The sequence below is a fragment of the Anabrus simplex genome, chromosome 2 (genome assembly GCF_040414725.1).
Source record: "Anabrus simplex isolate iqAnaSimp1 chromosome 2, ASM4041472v1, whole genome shotgun sequence".
In the NCBI taxonomy this organism is placed as follows: Eukaryota; Metazoa; Arthropoda; class Insecta; order Orthoptera; family Tettigoniidae; genus Anabrus; species Anabrus simplex.
This window is the reverse complement of record NC_090266.1, coordinates 815337526-815359400: the sequence shown is the minus strand read 5'-3', so window position 1 is coordinate 815359400 and position 21875 is coordinate 815337526. Positions and strand designations below refer to the sequence as shown.

At 40.1% G+C, this 21875-nt stretch overlaps 1 protein-coding gene across 1 annotated transcript in view; it reads left to right on the top strand.

The window, feature by feature from the left end:
* Positions 1-21875, top strand: part of dtn (transmembrane protein 132C dtn) — an 877664-nt gene that overhangs the window by 598041 nt on the left and 257748 nt on the right. Inside the window, exon 5 of the mRNA XM_068226042.1 lies at positions 2080-2223. Coding sequence (XP_068082143.1) covers positions 2080-2223 — 144 coding nt within the window. The remainder of the gene's footprint in view (positions 1-2079; positions 2224-21875) is intronic.

Sequence of the window (21875 nt, the reverse complement as noted above, 5' to 3'; positions counted from 1 at the left end):
TAGGTAGGGTTCCATCCTCATAGTTGCGCAGGTAATCTATACGGCACCGAGCTCGATAGCTGCAGTCGCTTAAGTGCGGCCAGTATCCAGTATTCGGGAGATAGTAGGTTCGAACCCCACTGTCGGCAGCCCTGAAGATGGTTTTCCGTGGTTTCCCATTTTCACACCAGGCAAATGCTGGGGCTGTACCTTAATTAAGGCCACGGCCGCTTCCTTCCCACTCCCAGCCCTTCCCTGTCCCATCGTCGCCGTAAGACCTATCTGTGTCGATGCGACGTAAAACAACTAGCAAAAAAAATCTATACGGCGTCAAGTCGAAAGACCTGCTTCAGGATTCTTCCGAGGCCACACGCCATTATTAGTCTTTCATCTGCTTGACATATCCAAACCACCTCAATCTGTTCTGTTCCAGTTTGTCATTTAATCTTTGCACATTTAGCTCTTTCCGTATGTCTTTATTTCTCACTCTATCCCTCCTTGTCTACTCTACCATACTCCTCAGGAATTTTATTTCAGCTGCCTGTGCTCTACTCTCATCCCTCCGGGTCATTGTCCAGGTTTCTGCTGCAAATGTCATTATAAGAAAGTAATATCCCCTGGTCATCACTTCTTTACTCTTCATTGGTATATCTTTAATCCATATAGTCCGGTTCCATGGCTAAGTGGTTAGCGTGCTGACCTTTGGTCACAGGGGTCCCGGGTTCGCCATTGGTTAATTTCGCTGGCTCGGGGGCTGGATGTATGTGTCGTCTTCATCATCATTTCATCGTCGTAACGACGCGCAGGTCGCTTACGGGAGTCAAATCAAAAGACTACACCCAGCGAACCGAACTTGTCCTCGGACACTCCCGGCACTAAAAGCCATACGCCATTTTATTTATTTCAGTCCATATTAATCTCCGTACCTGGTGATGAAAGGCACTCCCCAGTTGTATCCTGCTACTAATTTCCATACCCAGTCTTCAGTTTGCTAACAGTGCACTTCCCACGAATTTGAAGTGTTCTATTATTCCAGTTCCTTGTTTCCTGTTTTGATAACTCCCTTTTCTTCTTTACTTCCTCTATTCATCACCATAGTCTTGCTCTGCTCAACGTTGTTCCTCAATCCCCATTATTCAATCCTCCTATTCGGAACATTCGGTTGTTTTTGTACCTCTTCTTCGTCTTCTCCCCAGATCACATCATCATCGGCAAACATAATTACCGGGCGAGATGGCCGTGCGGTCAGAGGCATACGGCTGTGAGCTTGCATCCGGGAAATAGTGGGTTCGAATCCCACTGTCGGCAGCCCTGAAGATGGTTTTCCGTGGTATCCCACTTTCACACTAGGTAAATGCTGGGGCTGTACCTTAATTAAGGTCTCGGCCGCTTCCTTCCAACTCCTAGGTCTTTTTTCTCCCATCGTCTTCATAAGACCTATCTGTGTTGGTGCGACGTAAAGCAACAAGCAAACATCATTACATTAATTCTTTCCTCTGTATAATCTTCCCTTGCTGCCTTTACGATGTCATCCATCACCATTATGAACAGTAAAGGTGACAACACACTCCCTTAATTTAGCCCATTGTCAATTCCAAACAATTTTGTTCCACCCACTATTGTCTTTACACAGCTGCAGCAGCTATCACATATTGCTTTTGTCATTGTTATTAGTTCCATGCCAATGCTTCATAGGCCTACTGTGCATCCGTTCAAAAGAAAGCACTTTAAAAGACTCCTGTGAAGTAATTAATTTACTTTTCTTAGACAATGGCAAAGTCGGCAAAATTCCGTATAATTGTTATCGTCTCTGCGTAAAAGGTCTCAGTAATGAAGAGTTTAGATGCGTAACATTCGATTCGAGAATGGACTGAAACATCTAGTTATAGATATATCAATTGGCCATTTCTGTGGATGTCTCCTTCCATAAAGTCCTCCAATTGATTCGGTTGGAGATTGATGTTGGTTATTGTGCTTTAAGGTTGGCGTGAGGCAGACTATACCACCCCTTTGTTAACCTCGATCACGCAAATGCTGTGAAGTAGCCTCTTTGTGCTTTTATATCCAGCGTAGTTTTTTACGTGTGGTGCTGTGTTTCAGAACTGGGAGGTGATCAACACGGCCGTGTTGACCGGGCGGCAAGTGTCGCAAGCCATGAAAGTGTTCATCGTGAGCCAAGCTGGCAAGGTGGCAGATGTCACCCTGCAGTCATCCTGTCACTCCGAGGATGAGAGTGTTCTCAAGGTGGGTACTTGTGCATCCATCGGAGGGACACGTTCTTAGATAAGTATACCTTCACTCACAAGTTTTGTAGTGTATGAAGTGTTTGTCGTGGGACAAGAACGCAAGGAGGCAGATGTCGCCCTGCCACTCCGAGGACGAGAGTGTTCGCAAGGAACGCAGAGGAGGATTTATAATATAGGTGTGATACGCAAGCGCCTAGGGGTGGCAGCATTGGAGGGCGAAAGATTTTGGCTAATGCAATTTTTTGTTAATTCCAACAGTAGCATATCGTCCATGAAACGGCAATATGTCGTAACCCTCGATTGGGTTATGCCATTTTGACAAGTGATAAAAACATCACCGGGGATACGACGTTTTGTTTTCCATGAAAATGCGCAGAAATATAAATATTTCTTGAAGGGATATGTTGTTCTTACTGGAGGTGTTAACATAACCCAACATGTCTAAAATGGCAAAATATCGATTTCGCTTAAATTGAGGGTTACGACATATTGCTGTTTCATGGATGATATTTTGTATAGAGTAGGTACTTTGAATATTTGTTGGAACGAAGCACAATGTGCACGTAGTAAGATAATTAAAATTTAAAGCTATTTGATAAATACGGGGTTATTCACCTAAGATGTTACACGGAAATAACTTCTAAACCATTAAAGATATCGTCATTCTGTTTTCGTATTCGTAAATGATACCCTGGTTCTTATAAAATAATGTACTACTTAGTCTCATGGGGGTGATTAATAACCGAGATATTGATACTAACTCCGTATTCTTAAATGGAACGGCAGGAATGCCTACAGCTAGCCTAAAAGTTCAAATATCTAAGTATTTTCAAAATCGGACAGTTACTTTTTGAGATATCAATAAGAACGCACTTGGGCTTTTGCGTGCCGCATCAGACAGCGTACGGTCGGCCAAGGACGTATTGGCACGCAAGCTGTTTCCTGGCATTGATTCCAGCCACAGAACCGACACCAGGCATGAACTGTAAACTATCGTACACATAATGTGATGTACCGTAACATACCCTGGGTGTGTAGCGTTATTGTATGACTGGCGAACACACAACGGGAAAGGGAGATTATTCAGACATTATTCATTTTCTTCTCTAGATGGATCACTTCCGGTGTCCTGAATTATGCTTATTTCTCAATTCATACAGTAGTATGTACTGTTCACTCAAACCTGCGACAATTATTGCTTTCGTTATGTTCCTTTGATGTCAAAGTAATTACTTTATTCCTTTTAAAAACATCACACCTCCCTGTCCTGTCATGAATTCGCCTGTCATACACACTTTGCAAACCCATCACATGTGTACGATATGCATACATTCCTGGTATCCATTCTGTGGCTGGAATCACATCCAAGAACCTGCTTGCGCGTCAATATGCCCTTGCCCGACTTCACGCTGTCTGATGCGACATGCAAAACAGCGTATTTTGTTCTTATTGATATCTCAAAAACTAACTGTCCGATTTTGTAAATACTTACATATTTAAACTTGTACTCAGTTGAACTTTTAGACCAGCTCTATGAATTTGTGCCGTTCTATTCAAAAATATGGAGATAGTATCAATATCTCGGTTATTAATCACCCCATGAGAATTCGTAGCACATTATTTTACAAGCTCCTGGTTACCATTTGCGAATATGAAAACAGAATGCTAATATCTTTAGTGGTTTAGAACTTATCTCCGTGTAACGTATTGGGTGAATAATCATGTATACGGCACACGATGTACATGCTTAAGCCCACATTTTCACCGTCAGTATGTTGGCCGGCGGGATAGGAGAGGTGGTGGCATACAATTTATAATCACTAGATTGCGTGCCAAAAGCCTGGATTAAGTTTCAAACCTCTCCGCAGTGTTCACATGGAGTGGGGAAGTATGACGCTTTTGATGGTGAATCGTCCGTCGGATGGGGTCGTTACACCTTGAGCAGACCCCTTGGTGTTATTCGACAGTAATAAGCTATGCGCCGGCACCGGCGTTCACCGTCTTCCTTCCCACTATCATATACCACGGTATTCATTTCATCTCTTAACTCCTCTGAAGAGGTTGGCATCAGGAAGGGCATCCGGTCGTAAAAACTCGCAACGAAGATTCATCTCGCTTCATACCCGACCCCGCAGAGAAACGGGACAAGGGTTGGACATCCAGTACATAAACACACACACACTATGAACATGCTTTATTATCTTGCACTATAACCACTAATTTTATTGATAGGTCCAGTTCGTACAGTCCTTGAGATTGTAGCTAGGGTAAGCTTCTCCACTTAACTGACATTGGGGATATGATAACAGATCTTACTGTGGAACAGATGAGCTGTGAACCTTGTATAAATGTGGCACAGTTTGAAGTTAGGGCCTTTCAGTACAGTGGCGCAGGTAGGGTGGGGATAAAGGGATACATTCCTCCCCTTCACCATGAGGATCTTGTACTCCTTATTATAAATAGATACTAAAACATAATAAAATAATTAACATCCATTTGCTAAAACACCCGTTTAAAATGTGTTTATTTTTATTATTATTATTATTACTATTCATATCACCCCGTAAGAATCTCCCTAGCTCAGACGGCAGTGCGCCGGTCTCTCATCGCTGGGTTCCAACGTTCAAATCCCGGTCGCTCTATGCGAGATTTGTGCTGGACAAAGCGGAGGCTGGACAGATTTTTCTCCGGGTACTCCAGTTTTCCCTGTCATATTTCATTCCAGCATCACTCTCCAACATCATTTCATGTCATCTGTCATTCATTAATAATTCTCCCAGAGGAGTGCGACAGGCCTCGGCAGCCGGTACAATTCAGATCCTCGCCGCTAGATGGGAGCTTCATTCATTCCATTCCTGACCCGGTCAAATGACTGGAAACAGGCTGTGGATTGTCATATCATTATTATTATTATCAGTCATATCCCCCACCCCAAGGGAAAGTCGTATCTACGCCACTGTTTGAGTACGTCTGTCCTTATGACAGCGGTGACATATATATCCATCGGTATTTGGGCTGCCTTTCTTGTTCTATCCTTTAGTACTGTACGGAATGCAAGGAAGTCTTGAAGACCAAAGATTGGCTTTATTTTTTCTAGGAAGAAAGTTTTATTGAGCATCATCAGGGCCTTGGTTTTAACTGGTGCATCATACACATTGCTAACTTACACATACATCCTGATCATGGCCCACTGATGGCGGAAATGCTTACTTATTAAGTTTTTTTTTTCGCCATTCTTTGCATTTTTCCTTTTAGGTAGGCCTAATTTTTTTCAATGTTGCCTCATTATTTTTTATTTTCAGCTATTCGTTACATTACATTCTTGTTTTCAAGTCATTTTTCTTTACTCTGTGTTTTTACTTAGTCATTTGTATGCATTTACTTTGGGTAATCAACATATCTGAATATCATTCGCCCTTTCAATAAACAAGAATGTGCAAACATCGAAACGTTCAGTACTCAGTTCGAAAACTGTTACATAAAGTACCGGTATCTTTCCACAACCCTTATCCAAACTCTTTGGAAATCCACATCCCTTAGAGAGAGCGACGAAACAGTGCTTGGAGACAAAATACGACGGTCTCAGTTCCTAGAAGCGAGCTGGAATCCAGCAGTCAATCACACCCGGCACCAAAGAGGATAGAATAGAGATGAAACTCAATAATAAATTCCGGTGCCAAGCCACAGAGATAGCGCCAAAATGCGCATTGTGCGCAATACCTTACTATTATTATCAACAAATAGGGCAGAGAAGTAACTTCTGACGCACGTCCGGTTATGCTTTAACGCAGCTCCTCCGTTCCCTCCTTATGCATGCCAGCCCGCCATCCCACCCATCCACACCTATAATAGTCCGACGATTATAATGCAGTTCTGCTATTTCCATTCCCAATAAATTATAATTCATATATTTTTAACTTTCAAGTAAACTTACTTACTATGTTGTAAATAATGATCTGATACCTGTAATTCGTATGGCATACTACACGGTAATCACAAAGTTCCATTACCCCGTATGTGTTAAATAGATGGTAATGAATTTTTGTGTCTTATTGTTGTAGGATCATGGCAGAGGACAACGTTTGAGGTAGTGTGACTATTCGTTATTATTTATTCCAGGGTGCCTGTGTGTTCACCATCGTTTTCATAACAGAATATGATTCTCCTCCATGTACGATGTGAAATTCTCCTCAACATTGCCGGCTTGATGGTAGTAAATGCACGTCTAACAGCATCCTTACGTTCGTCAACTGTCTCGTAACGTGTGGCAGCAACCTCCTGTATAATGAACCCCCATAATGCATTATCGCAGGATGAGAGATCATGAACGTTCGATACCGTAGACGCTGCAGCCTCCACACACGTTTCCAGTCGTGCTGAAGGTCGCCCTGAGCGAGGCTTATCTTTTATGGAACCAGTTGCAATCAGCTTTCTCTCCCACCGTAAAGCTGTAATTTTGGTGGGGAAGGTTTCTGAAACCTTACAGTGAAATCATGCTGAATACTGTGGCCCGGTTTCTTCAACTGTATGTTAAATTTTACTTAAATGTTAACTAACAATTGTTATTAATTGAACACTTCGTTTAAAAGTGCCCTGTTTCACGAACACATTTCCAACATTTGTTACGAAACAATTGTTAAAGACAAATTAACACATTTCCGTGAGATTTCTGAACGCGTTTGACAGTGAGCGTCTTTTGTTTCTTCACATAAAGCGCTCCTTGTAGTGTGTTGAAGTAGTATTTTGTCACACAGATACATGGGGTGGTATGAATAAAATCTGAGTTCTTACTCAAAGTATATACTGATAAGTATGAGCACTTAGTAGGAGTATATTCTCAGCCCAAGTAGTATGTACTCCATTTGGTAAGAATAAGAAGGTTCTCCTTCGATGTAGTATGTACTCAAGCGCACCGCCATGTGGATCATTTGAAACTGAGTAAGTACTCATGCTGCGTAAGACTGTCATCATACATAACCTCAACTAGTGAGATTTGATTTCCGTACCGTCTGCATGCACATCAAGCTGTATTTTACTCATACCAATAGCAAATATTCCGCCAATAACTTTTTGCGGGAATATTCTCTTCTGTTCTTAAGGTCCGGCGTTCCAGAGTCCGTTTAAAACAAATTATAAGCAATGTACCGTTACTGTAGAAGGTAGAAACGTATGCGATAAGGTGAAAGATAAATAATACGAAAATGGGAGTGTGATAAAAAATGTAATTTTAAAGCATGTGGCCTACGGTACGTTAACAGTTTCATAGCTTTTCCTCATTAGCATAATATCCGAAACTTTGAAATAATTTAAACCAAAATACAAGCCATACGTGGCAGAATGTAGAAACGTTTACGATGACTCAAATGATAAACAACACAAAAATTGGAGTGAAACAAATGTGTGGCTTTAACCACATATGCATGTTAATACTTTCATTACCGGTATCTTCCTTCTTTGTAGGCTATACTCATCATAATTTTAATAAATCTCGGAAGGAAATGTTTGAGGCTTTGGGATTAGGCCTAACTCAAACCAAATTACAAGTAATGTGCAGGAGGAACGAAAGAATAAATTAATTATATTTATTGTTATTTTTCTTTACGTCGCACCGACAGGGCTTACGGCGAACTTGGGATAGGAAAGTGGCCTTAATCAAGGTACAGCCCCAGTATTTGCCAAGTGAGAAAATAAGCCACAGAGATGCCGACAGTTGGGATCGAACCCCTATATCCCGAATCCAGGATTTAACTATATTTGACCCAAACCGCGTAGCGAACTCGCTCGATAGATAAATAGGCCTAATATGAAAGTGAGAGTAAAAAATAAATGTGTATCGTATGTATAGGTCTGTGTACTGAATGTTCCAAATGAAATATCTGCCTGGCATTCTCGGTGATCATAAAGATCCCGAACGAAAATATATTTAAGCTATTTTACCTTTTCTGTTTACGGACTCACCACCGTAATGTGTCGGCCTAACATGAGTACAGGCAGTCAAGAACAGCCGTTCCTGCTGGATAATTAACTTATAGTTTCTGCCGCTCTGATTTGGTAACAGCATTTTTTTTTTTTTTTTTTTTTTTTGAGGAAATGCAATTCACACTGCAGATTTAGTCACAAAATACGGTACATAACCTCAACAATAAGTTTACTCACTTTTTGTTGGGTACGAAGTCCTCTATGCCACATTGAAATGCAGGGTGACCTAACAGTCTTAAAAATGCGTTTAATTTAGGCCTAACTATATTCTAAATAGCACCTCTTGTTTTCCTTGTCCAAATAAATTCAAATTTGAGAAATGGTGCAGACTTAAGATTCTTAGAATTCACATGCCCATGTCCCTCCTGGAAACAGGCCCCGCATTAGTAATAAACTCAGCCATTTACATAATACTTTTAAGGGCAATAAATTAGTAAATGCTCATACATGAGACACATAGAAGCCCTACTCAAACCAGACTGAGATTATACTCATCAATCTGAGAATGCACTCTCTTTTATTCATACCACAAATGAGAATCTACTCTCAGACTGTTACAATTGTGAGTATATACTACACCACCTCCATGACATGAGTACGGTATATACTCAGCTACTGAGTACATTCTCATGAACTTTATTCTTATGAAGTGGAGTATATACTCAGAAATGTTGAGTATATACTAAATACTCATGTTTATTCATACCACCCACTTGACATTATTATAGGTTATGGTTAGCAAAGACCGATAAGACGTAAACATGTCAAGTAAGAGGCAACAAAAGCGTTATTATGATGATGGTGAGTTTTTATTTAATTTAAAATTGTGCGAATGTGCTTAAAATATTAAAAACAACGGACTGTTACATCACAACATTCGATGTAGGCTATTCTTATATTCTTATCGCCGGAAAAATGTGATAATTGGTATGTTTTGAATGGTTTTCGGGCATTCTTTTATTGCGAGGAAAATAATGTAATGCCTTGTTAATGCTGCAGTGGCAGCAGGAATTCTTTGCAGGATTCTACACACTTTTTCTTGCACTCGTGAACATAGTCGGCTACAATTACATGAAAAGTGTCTCAAGCATAATGTCTAACACGTAGAGGCCAGACCCTGCGGTCAACCGATTTCACCGAGCTTCAATGTACCTGTGGGGAGACACTCAACGGTAACTTGTGTATAAGGGTTTAAGTCGATACGCTTTCGTTTTCGACAAAATTAGGTTAGTTTTCATTACCTTTTTTTTTTACGTCGCACCGACACAGATAGGTCTTATGGCGACGATGGGATAGGATAGGCCTAGGAGTTGGAAGGAAGCGGCCGTGGCCTTAATTAAGGTACAGCCCCAGCATTTGCCGGGTGTGAAAATGGGAAACCACGGAAAACCATCTTCAGGGCTGCCGAGGCCGCTTCCTTCCAACTCCTAGGCCTATCCTATCCCATCGTCGCCATAAGACCTATCTGTGTCGGTGCGACGTAGCCTAAAGCAAATAGCAAAAAAAAAAAAAAAAAAAAAAAATTTCATTACCTAGAATCCGCTTCGGACAAAGTGGAGGTGGTAGAACACTAAAAGGTGAACAAATTTTACTTAAACATGTCAGGTCCGCAACCTAATAACTTCTGAAAAATTGATGAATCCCCGATTCCAAGGCAAGGCATATCTACTTGGGAGTTATATCACAGCGAAACGGAGTGGTGGCCAAGTGGTCACCGTACTTGTCTACGAACCTCGTAGACGTGAATTCGAGTCTCGTCGCAGCTATAATTGTTGCACAAAATGAATTAATATGTCCGCCTTTGTGGTTTAGTGGTTAGCTGCCACCCCTAGAGGCCCGGGTTCGATTTCCGGCTCTGCCACGAAATTTGAAAAGTGGTACGAGGGCTGGAACGGGATCCACTTAGCGTCGGGTGGTCAACTGAGTAAAGGTGGGTTCGATTCCCTCCTCAGCCATCCTGGAAGTGGTTTTGCACTTCTCCTAACTTAAGGCCACGGCCGCTTCCTTCCCTCGTCCTTGTCTATCCCTTCCAGTCTTCCCATCCCCCTCAAGGCCCCTGTTCAGCATAGCACGTGAGGCCGCCTGAGCGAGGTACTGGTCATCCTCCCCAGTTGTATCCCCGACCCAGATTCTGAAGCTCCAGGACACTGCCCTTGAGGCGGTAGAGTCCGAGGGAAAAACCGACCCTGGAGTGTAAACAGGGTAAAGAAGAAGAAGAAGAAGAAGAAGAAGAAGAATACGAATAAATTAATATTTGAGGGAACGTTAAGATAAAAATTGCAGAACACTTTATTTCTTCTTAATCTGTTTACCCTGCAGGGTTAGCTTTTCCCTCGGACTCAGCGAGGGATCCCACCTCTACCGCCTCAAGGGCAGTGTCCTGAAGCTTCAGACTTTGGGTCGGGGGATACAACTGGGGAGAGAATGACCAGTACCTCGGCCAGGCGGCCTCACCTGCTATGCTGAACAGGGGCCTTATGGAGGGATGGGAAGATTGGATAGGACAGGCAAGGAAGAGGGCAGGAAGCGGCCGTGGCCTTAAGTGAGGTACCAACCCGGCATTTGCCTGGAGGAGAAGTGGAAAACCACGGAAAACCACTTCCAGGATGGCTGAGGTGGGAATCGAACCCACCTCTACTCAGTTGACCACCCGAGGCTGAGTGGACCCCGTTCCAGCCCTCATACCACTTTTCAAAATGTCGTGGCAGAGCCGGGAATCGAACGCTAACCACTACACCACAGAGGCGTGCCACTTTATTTTCAACCTGAAATTAATATAGGCATAAACGGTCTCACAGTTACTGCTGGATCTCTTTCCCTGTATATATACATTAATTTGATGTAGAAAATAAAGGTCCACTGCAATTTGATTATTCATTTTATTCGCATATTTACCTTCATATTCCCTGAAATAATGATTTAATTTGTATAAAACAGTACATCTATGACGGGACTCGATCTCACGTCGTTGCGGTTTGTAGACAACTACGATAAGCACTCGGCCACTAGTCCACTTGTCTGGTTTGCAACTGTTCAAGTATATACGCGTTGCATTAGAATCGGGAGATTCATAAACTTTTCTCAAATTATTAGGTTGCGGACCTGACAAGTTTGAGTAAAATGTGTTCGCATTTTAGTGTTCTATCACCTCCATTTGGTCCGAAGCAGATCCTGCCTCTTGATATTTGTCCTCACTGTTGGAAACTCTAACCTATTTTCAATATCGTCTAGTACCTTGTTGGTCCGCCTCTGTGGTGTAGTGGTTAGTGTGATTAGCTGCCACCCCCAGAGGTCCGGGTTCGATTCCCGGCTCTGCCACGAAATTTGAAAAGTGGTATGAGGGCTGGAACAGGGTCCACTCAGCCTCGGAAGGTCAAATGAGTAGAGGAGGGTTCGATTCCCTCCTCAACCATCCTGGAAGTGGTTTTCCATGATTTCCCCACTTCTCCTCCAGGCAAATGCCGGGATGGTACCTAACTTATGGCCACAGCCGCTTCCTTCCCTCTTCCTTGTCTATCTCTTCCAAACTTCCCATCCCCCCACAATACCCCTGTTCAGCATAGCAGGCGAGGCAGCCTGGGCGAGGTACTCGTCATCGTCCCCAGTTGTATTCCCCGACCCAGAGTCTGAAGCTCCAGCCCTTGAGGCGGTAGAGTTGGGATCCCTCGCTGAGTCCGAATGAAAAACCAACCCTGGAGTGTAAACAGATTACGAACGAACCGTGTTCATTATGGCTTTGGTAATTAGAAATATATCTTCTGACAACTATAAAAATTCTTTAGTATGAGTCGTCCTTGCCTTCTTCGGCTTATAAATAGACTTCATACAGCAATAAAGCTTCAAACTTACGTCTTCTACATGCCTCCATTTTGAAATTTTAGCAGCTGTTAAGAGGTTTAACACAAAGCTGCTGCCAGGTTAATTTAACATAAGTATTAACAGTTTGTTAGAGCTAACAATTCTTGATCCAGTAATCGGGAGATAGTGGGTTCGAACCCCACTGTCGGCAGCCCTGAAGATGGTTTTCCGTGGTTTCCCATTTTCACACCAGGCAAATTCTGGGGCTGTACTTTAATTAAGGCCGCGGCCGATTCCTTCCCATTCCTAGGCCTTTCCTATCCCATCGTCGCCATAAGACGTATCTGTGTCGGTGCGACGTAAAGCAAATAGAAAAAAATTATTGATGAGACGACCCTTTTGTTAAATTATGTGTTAAGTCTCCTTAACAGCAGAGTTAACATTTAACATTCGTTGAAGAAACCGGGTCTGTATTTCTCATTGACTTTCCTGTATGTGGTCGTTCGTGAGCCCACGTGCTTATTACGATCCGTTTCTCCATGGTGTAAGTGGACTCATCCGCCATGATTTGGATGTATATCAACACCTACAACAATAAGAAACAACAATCCATTAACATCAGTATAATACATAGGAAACACGATCTATGTAATGCATAGGGGCTAATGGAACTTATTGATCACCCTGTATGTTATTGAGAACATAACCTCACACCGCAAAGCAGTTTTAACTTACGAATGATTCACGCATTAACATAAAGATGATATTATTCCAAATAATAATTTCCTTCAAAAGCAAGACAGCAGAGCACAGCATATGCAGGATAAGGGGTATCACATCAATATCCAAGTAGGCCTACCACATGAATATTAAAATACGGTAACAGAATTAAATGCACTGACATAGGGAATATATAGAAATACATTATTAGAATCATTCAACTTCCAGTCCCTGAGGTGTGCTCAAACAGGAAATATAGGATTTCAGGACTGGAAAAGAATTAGGTATACAAACAAAATAAGGAGAAGGAAATTTATTTTAACTACTATCAAACACACAGAAACAAAAAGTGTCCAGCAGTGTATAAAAAAAATTACTAAGCTCAAGAATCACGTTCACAACTCTAACATTAACCATTGAAAAAATTCCACGATAAATCTAGAAGATAGTGGAATAAAAGCCTACCTGTAACTGCAGTTTCATTCAGTAGATATGTTTATAAGCATATTTAGGTTAATTTTTGATAAAGTTTTAAACAATGTCTTGAATATAGTAAATCATAATGCATCTTCAGCACAACAGTTAGCACACAATACATGTTAGTTTGCTGGGCAAGTAAAATTTTAACCATTGATGTTAAAGTGAACATTTTTCAATTAAGTATCAGAAACACAATTTCACACATTACTGACATTTCACATGGCAATTTTGACACTTAACGATGCCAGGTTTTACTAACACAGTAGGCCTACATATCAAACCACAATCATAGCGTCCACAGAAATGTTATCTCAAGTTTTCCTAACTTTCCTTGATCTACTAAGAAAAATGTCCCCTGACTCACAAAAACTGAGCGGCAAGTTAATTCGCTGAATGGCCTGTTTTACAAGGAATAAGAAAGGAAATCCCAGGCTCCACCAATCCCATAGCTCGCCTAATTCTCTCTCCCCTTCCTTTTTTTCAATCATTCATGGAAAAACAATTACAGTGATGGGCACTATATATATACACCGTACATTAGCTGATGTACCCGTGCTTCGCTATGGAATTCTACATTGTATACAGAATTCTAGGTTAGGTAGTGTACACATTGTGAGCAAGATTGTCGTTACGTCAGACTTTGCTTTCGACACTGCCGGCCATTTGCTGGCAGTTCCACCTGCTGGACACTTAAAAGGAGGTGTTAGCCCCTATACTAACAATGTTAAATTGCCATACTTTGTGATCCGTTTCCTCTCGAACCGTTAACCTCACAAATATCAAATTTGGTATGCTGTTATGGTGATACCTTGTATGTACGCTGAGTTTGTTTCAAGAAGTAATTACTGAATATGAAATTTTAAGGGATTTTTTCTCTAGTACGCAATTTTAGTACATTTTTCATCAAAAATGTATCTGTAAGATCCGTACAACTGCAAGATGGGAGTTAGGAGTAACTCAGTAGATTTATCATTAGTATCACTATGTATGAGCAAAAATTCATTTTTCTATGATGAGAAGTTTCTGAAAAAATGGGTCATTTATACAAAAAAAATAGTTTTCAGAAAAATGAAACTTAAAGTTTCAACATATATCTGTGCATCACTGCAGCATACTCCGGATTGTCATCCTCACCATCCTCATCCTCAATCTTTATAAATTGCCTCTTGTGCTTCCTAGCTTCCTTAATACAGACTTTGATATCCTTATCAGCTCTTTTAACTCTAAAACTATCAATTTCTTTAAGCGCTCTCACAATGTTTTATACTGGGTTCAACGTTTAAATGTTTCAAAACACATATTCTTCCAAAATTACCGTCATTAAAGGTCAATACAGCAACAGATACACCTGTGCACAGATTTTCCAAGCCAATAAACACATTCTTAGGGATTCGAGTACACACAACATTGTTGAAAGACTCGCTGGGGTTTTACGTCTTGCCGTGCAAACATTTTTTCAGCAAATTTGGATCAGCAAGAGCTGATTGCATTATTCAACAAATACAATGATACAACAATATATACATTGTTTAAATCATCGTCATACGAGTTCTCAAATGATAATAGTTTACGTCTATAAGCACTTTCAATGGATTTGGGAGTTGTGTTTCTAATATCATGGTCAGATGTATGCTCTAACCTCACATTTTCAAGTGGACCTCTATTATTGCACAAGACAACTTTTATTTTCCCTCCAACACCTTTCCTCTTCTTGAAAATATCCTTTGGTTTTGTCATTTGAAGTAAACACGAAACGCACGATATGAAAAAATAAGAATGTGAAACAACGATACCGCCAAACAAATTGTCACAGTTAAACCAAGGAACAAAAAAATAGCGATGTCCGCATCTCTACTAGATAACTTACAATGTAGCCAACGTGTATTACACCGAAAATGAAATTCTCAACTCGAAAACATGAAGCATTTCATAATTATATAAGATAACTGAGGAGCGAAAGAAAAAGGGGGTGTGGCACCTAATGCAGCATGCTTAGTAAACGTCTATTTAAACAACTAGGAGGGTCGTTAGACGTAAAATTTTGCTTTGGACACGTAAGTGAGGTTATAATGGACACATAACACACAAATTTTGCTTTTTATTTTTTCACCCAGTTGGGCTAACACCAAATACAGTAGAGACAATACGCGACACTTACGGATTTAGCCTTGCTAGAATGGGAGACAATTCGACGGTGGCGCTCCTAGTGACTTCACCTGAAAAATCGCGCTAAATTCAAATATCAATGGAAATGTATATACGGAAATGGATAAATACATTAAGTCTAGAAAGAAACTGTTTTTGAGATATTAACTTCGAAGTTGCTAAAGCAATTCTGGATAAATGAATGAAGAATTATTCAAAAGGTTATTATTCAAAGACTGAAATTAGACATATAAACAAGAAGTGAAATGGAATGCTGTGAAATGGCTTGATCTTTCATTTATGCATTACTTTTTTAGCTTTAGCATTCCTGCCTGAACACTTACGGTTGGATTTGTCTTTCTTCTTTTTTTAAAACATTGTAGCAACACATTAAGACACTTGTCAATAAAAATATCGGCACATTCCTTACACATACGATGCAATGAATTAACATTTAATAGCTGGACAATTTTCCTCTTAACATGAAGCCTACTAACAGAAAGATATTCCTTACACATATGATGCAATGAATTAACATTTAATTATAATTATAATAATAATGTTATTTGTTTTACGTCCCACTAACTACTCTTTTACGGTTTTTGGAGACGCCGAGGTGCCGGAATTTAGTCCCGTAGGAGTACTTTTACGTGCCAATAAATCTACCGACACGAGGCTGACGTATTTGAGCACCTTCAAATACCACCGGACTGAGCCAGGATCGAACCTGCCAAGTTGGGGTCAGAAGGTCAGAGCCTTAACCGTCTGAGCCACTCAGCCTGGCGAATTAACATTTAATAGCTGGACAATTTTTCTCTTAACATGAAGCCTACTAACAGAAAGATAATCTATAAAATGTTGGCTTTAATCTGAGAAGAGGGATAAAAGAAAGAAAAGTATGAAAATGCTGTCGATAGTGATGCTTTGAGGAATATTTACGTACAATTAGAGTAAAAATGTAACATACCCTTGGCTGTATAGTCGAGGATTTTTAAAGTCGCTGGCCCGTAAATGATCTGAACAGATCTTGTAATTCTTATATAAGCGTAACGTCCCTTCTTTCTTGTACACCTTATCCAAATCACTTCTGTGGCATTTGAAAACCCACAGATCACACCTACAACAACACATCGGTATTGAAGGTTAACTGCTGCACTATACAATAAAATATGCGTATTACATTTTAAGCCAGTTAAAATATGGGTCGAGCAGGTTAGAAGATTAAGAAGTACTATAAAAATCTCTGTCACTGGAAGAATATAAATGCAAACACAATATTACTTACATTTTCTTGTCACGAGGGAACCTGAAGAACGACCGCGCATTCTTCTCTACTTCATAGTTACTGCAGCCAAACACAGCACATACCTTTCCCCTCATGTTGAGAGGAGATATCAAGAAATGACACACGCTACTATTTAATTATGTCAACTCACTGAAAACGCATAAAGAACGCCAAAAACTTCACACAAAAATGCAGGTGCTCTTATGACAGAATCAATAGTTTTCAGGTCTACTCGCTAGAGAGAGCTCCAAGAGCTGTCTCTCGATATCTCGCTCAGTGTCGCGTATTGTCTCTGCTGTATTTGCTAACACCTCCCCAGTTGAAAGCAGTAATGGCCGCTACGTTTTTGTAAAATACCTATGATGTGATGTAAACTGTATAAAGAAGTGTTTTAACATTTAATTCACTGCAGATCAATTGTAAGACTTCCTTTAAAATATGTTCCTGCGTGTAATGGTATTTCACAACATTTAATGGCGACTGCGACAGGACATTTACGACTTGAAGAAGGAAGAATCATCGTACCCTCGTGGAATATGGAGCGCGTAAGTCTCAATAAATTACTGAAGCAAAGGTGAGCGACAAGGACTTGGTTTACGAAAATTGCTAAGCAGGTTAGTGATTTGACTGAAGAGGAAAATGTTAATATTAGGGAACTTCAATCATTATCCACCTCGTTAGAAAGTAAGATAGCGATTTTGAACGAATTGGAATCGAAAGTGCTTGATTCGTTATTAGATGATGACGAGACTGATATTTACAAGGAAGTAGAAGGGTCCGATGAGTATCAGAAAAAGTATCTGGACCTTAAATTGCGTATTTCAGGAATACAGGTTCAACAAACCGAATATAGAGTGGGTAGTGTTGATAGTAGGTCTAGCAACCAACAAACCAAGAAATTTAAGTTGCCGAAGTTAGAATTCCGCACTTTTGGAAGGGATTTAAAGGAGCCAGTTCTCAAAAATAGACGAAGATCCCGAAATAGCTGTGGAGGATAAATTTCAATATTTAATACAGGCAACAGTAAAAGGATCACGTGCTACATAGGTGGTTGAGAGTTTCCCCCCAACACGAATAAATTATGGCAAAGCAATTGAAAGCCTAAACTCACATTTTAGCCAAGAAGATCTTCTTGTGGAGGTTTATGTAAGTGAACTGTTGAGGTTAGTTTTACACAAGGCCACACAACCCAAATCCAGAACTGCATTGTCTCAACTTTATGATCAGTTGGAAACACAGCTGAGATCACTAGAATCTGATTTCACAACGGACAAGTGTGCCTCTATGTTATTTCCCCTTGTTGAATCGTGCCTCCCCGAAGATATATTAAGAATTTGGCAACGCAGTATTCCATTTACCTCTGCTAGAAATGCAAAAGACCGTCTGGAGGGGTTAATGAAATTCCTGAAGTCGGAGGTGGAGGGTGAACAGAGAGTAAACCTTGCTACATCGTGGTTTGACTTCAAGCGTGAAGGGGCAAAAGAAAAACTGAAGCACAAGGGGAAGGTTTCAGATGACAACATTCCTACAGCTATGGGGTTTTTAACAGCAAATCAACGTAAGGATGACAGATGTGTGTTTTGTGGGGGTCATCATACCAGTGCAGATTGCTTCTCCATTAGAAAAATGTCAATGGAAAGTAAACAGAAACTGTTAAGGGAAAAGGGGTGTTGTTATATGTGTCTGAAGTCAGGGCATATGGTGAAAAATTGTAAGGCGAAAAACATAAAATGTATAATTTGTGGTGGTAAGCATGTTGTTTTAATGTGCAGACAGCTGTTAGAAAAACAACATTCTGTCCCCAAAGAAGGTAGCAACAGTGAAGAAAATGCAATTCAGGAAGTCACATTGGCAAATGTTTCCACTTCACCCAAGGTGTTGTTACAAATGCTTCGTGTAAATGTAAGATCTCATAGAAAGACTGAATGTGTTCGTGCTTTAGTGGATATGGGCCCGCAGAAGTCATACATTTTGCGAAAGACGGCTTTAAAGATGGATTACACTTCACTGCAAAAGGAAATCATCTCACATTCTCTTTTTGGTGGTGTGACAACACAACAGAATGAACATGAAGTTTACAGGGTGCATGAAGGGGACCTGCACAATGAATTTCGGTGTAATTTTGAGGCTTTAGACCAAGAAGTGATCTGTGGAGACATTTCACATGTTATGAAAGGGGAATGGATGAATTAGCTGAAGAAATTGAAGATAGCTATCACCGATAATGAGGAAAGTTTGGGGCAGACGTGGCTGGCAAACTTCTAAGAGGAAGAAGAGAATTGCTGTCGTGTGGTTTAGATGCAGTAGAGACATTCCTAATACCAAGAGAAGTGAAGAAAATGAAGGCTTGCTTGTAACTTCCATGTTTATTAAAGAGGCAAGTATTACTGATTTGTGGAGGTTGGATGTAATAGGCATTTCGGATCCTGCAGAGAAAGTTACGAAGAGGGAACGAGAAATTGCAGTGAAAAATTGTTTCCCCGAAAGTGTTCATCGCACTGAAGAAGGTCGATATCAAGTTCGGCTACCTTGGACTGAGGGGCATCCCGTCTTGCCATCAAACCTGAATATTGCTGAAAGAAGACTGGGTTCGATGAGGAAGAAATTATCTGAAGACCTTTTTTGAGATTACAATGAAGTGTTGGTTGGCTGAGGGAATTATAGAAGAAGTGTCTGAATCTGAACGTGTTAATTGTTGTCACTACTTACCGCATAGATCAGTTGTAAAGGAAAACAGTGCAAGTACAAGAATCAGACCTGTTTTTGATGCTTCGGCAAAACTAGGCAGTTCTCCATCTTTAAATCAGTTTCTTGAAACTTGTCCAAATCAGATTGAACTCATCCCAAATGTGCTGTTAAGATTTAGAGAAAAGAAGATAGGAGTGGTTGCTGATATTAAACGAGCATTTTTACAGATTGGTATTCACCCTGAAGACAGGAACTTCCTCTGTTTTTTATGGTGGAAATGTTATGAAAAACTGGAGGTTAGGGTATTCCGGCATGCAAGAGTGGTTTTTGGTGTAAAGTGTAGTCCTTTCCTCTTAGGATCTGTGATCGAATACCACTAATTGAGATAAGAGGATTCAAATCATTCTCTTAAAGAAAAGTTACTGCACAGTTTTTATGTTAATAATGTTGTTTCTAGTGTGGACACTAAGGCTGAACTCAATGCATTTATGTCAGAATCAGTCAAAGTCCTGGCAAAGGCCAAATTTGAGCTTAGGGCTTGGGAATGGACAAGTGAAAAGTGTCAGAGTACTCATGATAACTCTTACTCTGCAGTACTGGGTTTGTTGTGGAATCGAGAAAGTGATGAACTCAGAGTTAACATGAGTTGGATTAGAGATTTCCATTTTGACACCATTACCAAGAGAACAATCCTATTGACCTCTCACAAAATGTTTGATCCTCTAGGTTTTAGCAAATACAGTAGAGACAATACGCGACACTTCCGGATTTAGCCTTGTTAAAATGGGAGACAAGTCGCAAGTGACGCTCCTAGTGGCTTGACCTGAAAATTCGCGCTAAATTCAAATATCAATGGAAATGTATATACGGAAATGGATAAATAAATTACGTCTAGAAATAAAGTGTTACTAAGGTATTGACTTCAAAGTTGCTAAAGCAATTCTGGATAAATGAATGAAGAATTATTTAACAGGTTATTATTTAAAGACTGAAATTAGACATATAACCATGATGTGAAATGGACTGCTGTGAATGGGCTTGATCTTTAATTTATGCATTACTTTTTTAGCTTCAGAATTCCTGCCTGAACGTTCACAGCTAGATTTTTCTTTTTTCTCATTTAAAAGCATTGTATCATATTAAAACACTTGTCAACAAAAATATCGGCATATTCCTTACACACATCAGTAGAAAGTGTATCCGAACCGAATTCGCGAACATAGCCATGTAATTTACCACGCAACGATGAAAATTTTGGCATGGTAAATAAGTCAGTGCGAACACCCGAGTTGCCTTTAACAAGTTCAAGACAAGCGTCTGTCTATGACATTAGATACTTTGAAAAAGCACCTTGTGTTTGCTTGTAACCAAGGAAAGTAAGAGTAAGTACGCTAATTACGTGATAAATTGATAATAAAGAAATGAATGAGTATTTAAAATACATATTTTCATTAATAATGAGTGAGATTCCTCTTTGCCTTCACTCCTAATGAATGCCTATTTTAATTACAGTGCTGCCTATTTTCAGTATTTCAAGTGCCTTTTTGCCTGCCTATTTTAACCAAAAATAAATGCCTAACTTCCGGGCTCTAGTGATTAGATACGGAATAGTTATATACAAGATAATTTTGAAACTCACACTCTTGAAAGTTAATACAAAATAATCAACTTGTACATGATATTATGCCATAAAATATATAATCATTTCATATGTTTTTAAAATATAACCTCTTACTTTCCTTCGGTTCTTCGGAGGCTATGAAACCTCACATCAGAATTCTGTGTGGTATTCCCACACTCAGACACCAAGCAGTTCTTCAGTCTATCCATATCAAGTTGTTCTTCTTCTTGTTTTGTTTTTTGGATTTCTAACCAATACAGGAACATGGAATTCAAACCAATTCAAACAGCAACACAATAGCAGCATGGGAACTATCACTTAAAATCGATATGAGTTCGAAAAAGGTTAATCGATTGGGTAAAGTCAAAATCGATGCAATCTAGCAATATTATCTCCATAATGCTTGATGTTATCTGAATAATTCTTTGTCAGATTGAGGTTAGACTTGAAATACTTCACTTCGAGGCAAACGGCCTTTAATTATTAAAATCGATCATTTCACGCCTACATACCTGCCATCTACAGAACCTGCCTACAACTGTCTACATGTTGTGAATGACCTCCAGTGCCATCTAAAAATAGGGACTGGAACTTTCTGAAGGTAGCTACAACTTGGAACCAAATGCCCCATTAAACTTTCACCTGGGTGGTCCACACCGCTTTGTATTGTGAAGCAGTCTCAATACTCTTCTATTATCAGTTCACAAATAGCAGAAATCAGAAGCAGACACAACCTCATAGAAAGAGTTTAAACTGCTCTACTAACGAGGGAACAAGACTGCTTCTTGAAACTGATGATACTATGAAGCTGCTTCAAGAAAAAAAGCAGTTCATCCTATCCCTAGTCTCACCTTTATACTAAAGGGGCTACAAACGTGTCACCTGATACTAGAAAATATGTTTCCTTAATACTTCAATAACTTTGGCAATACTT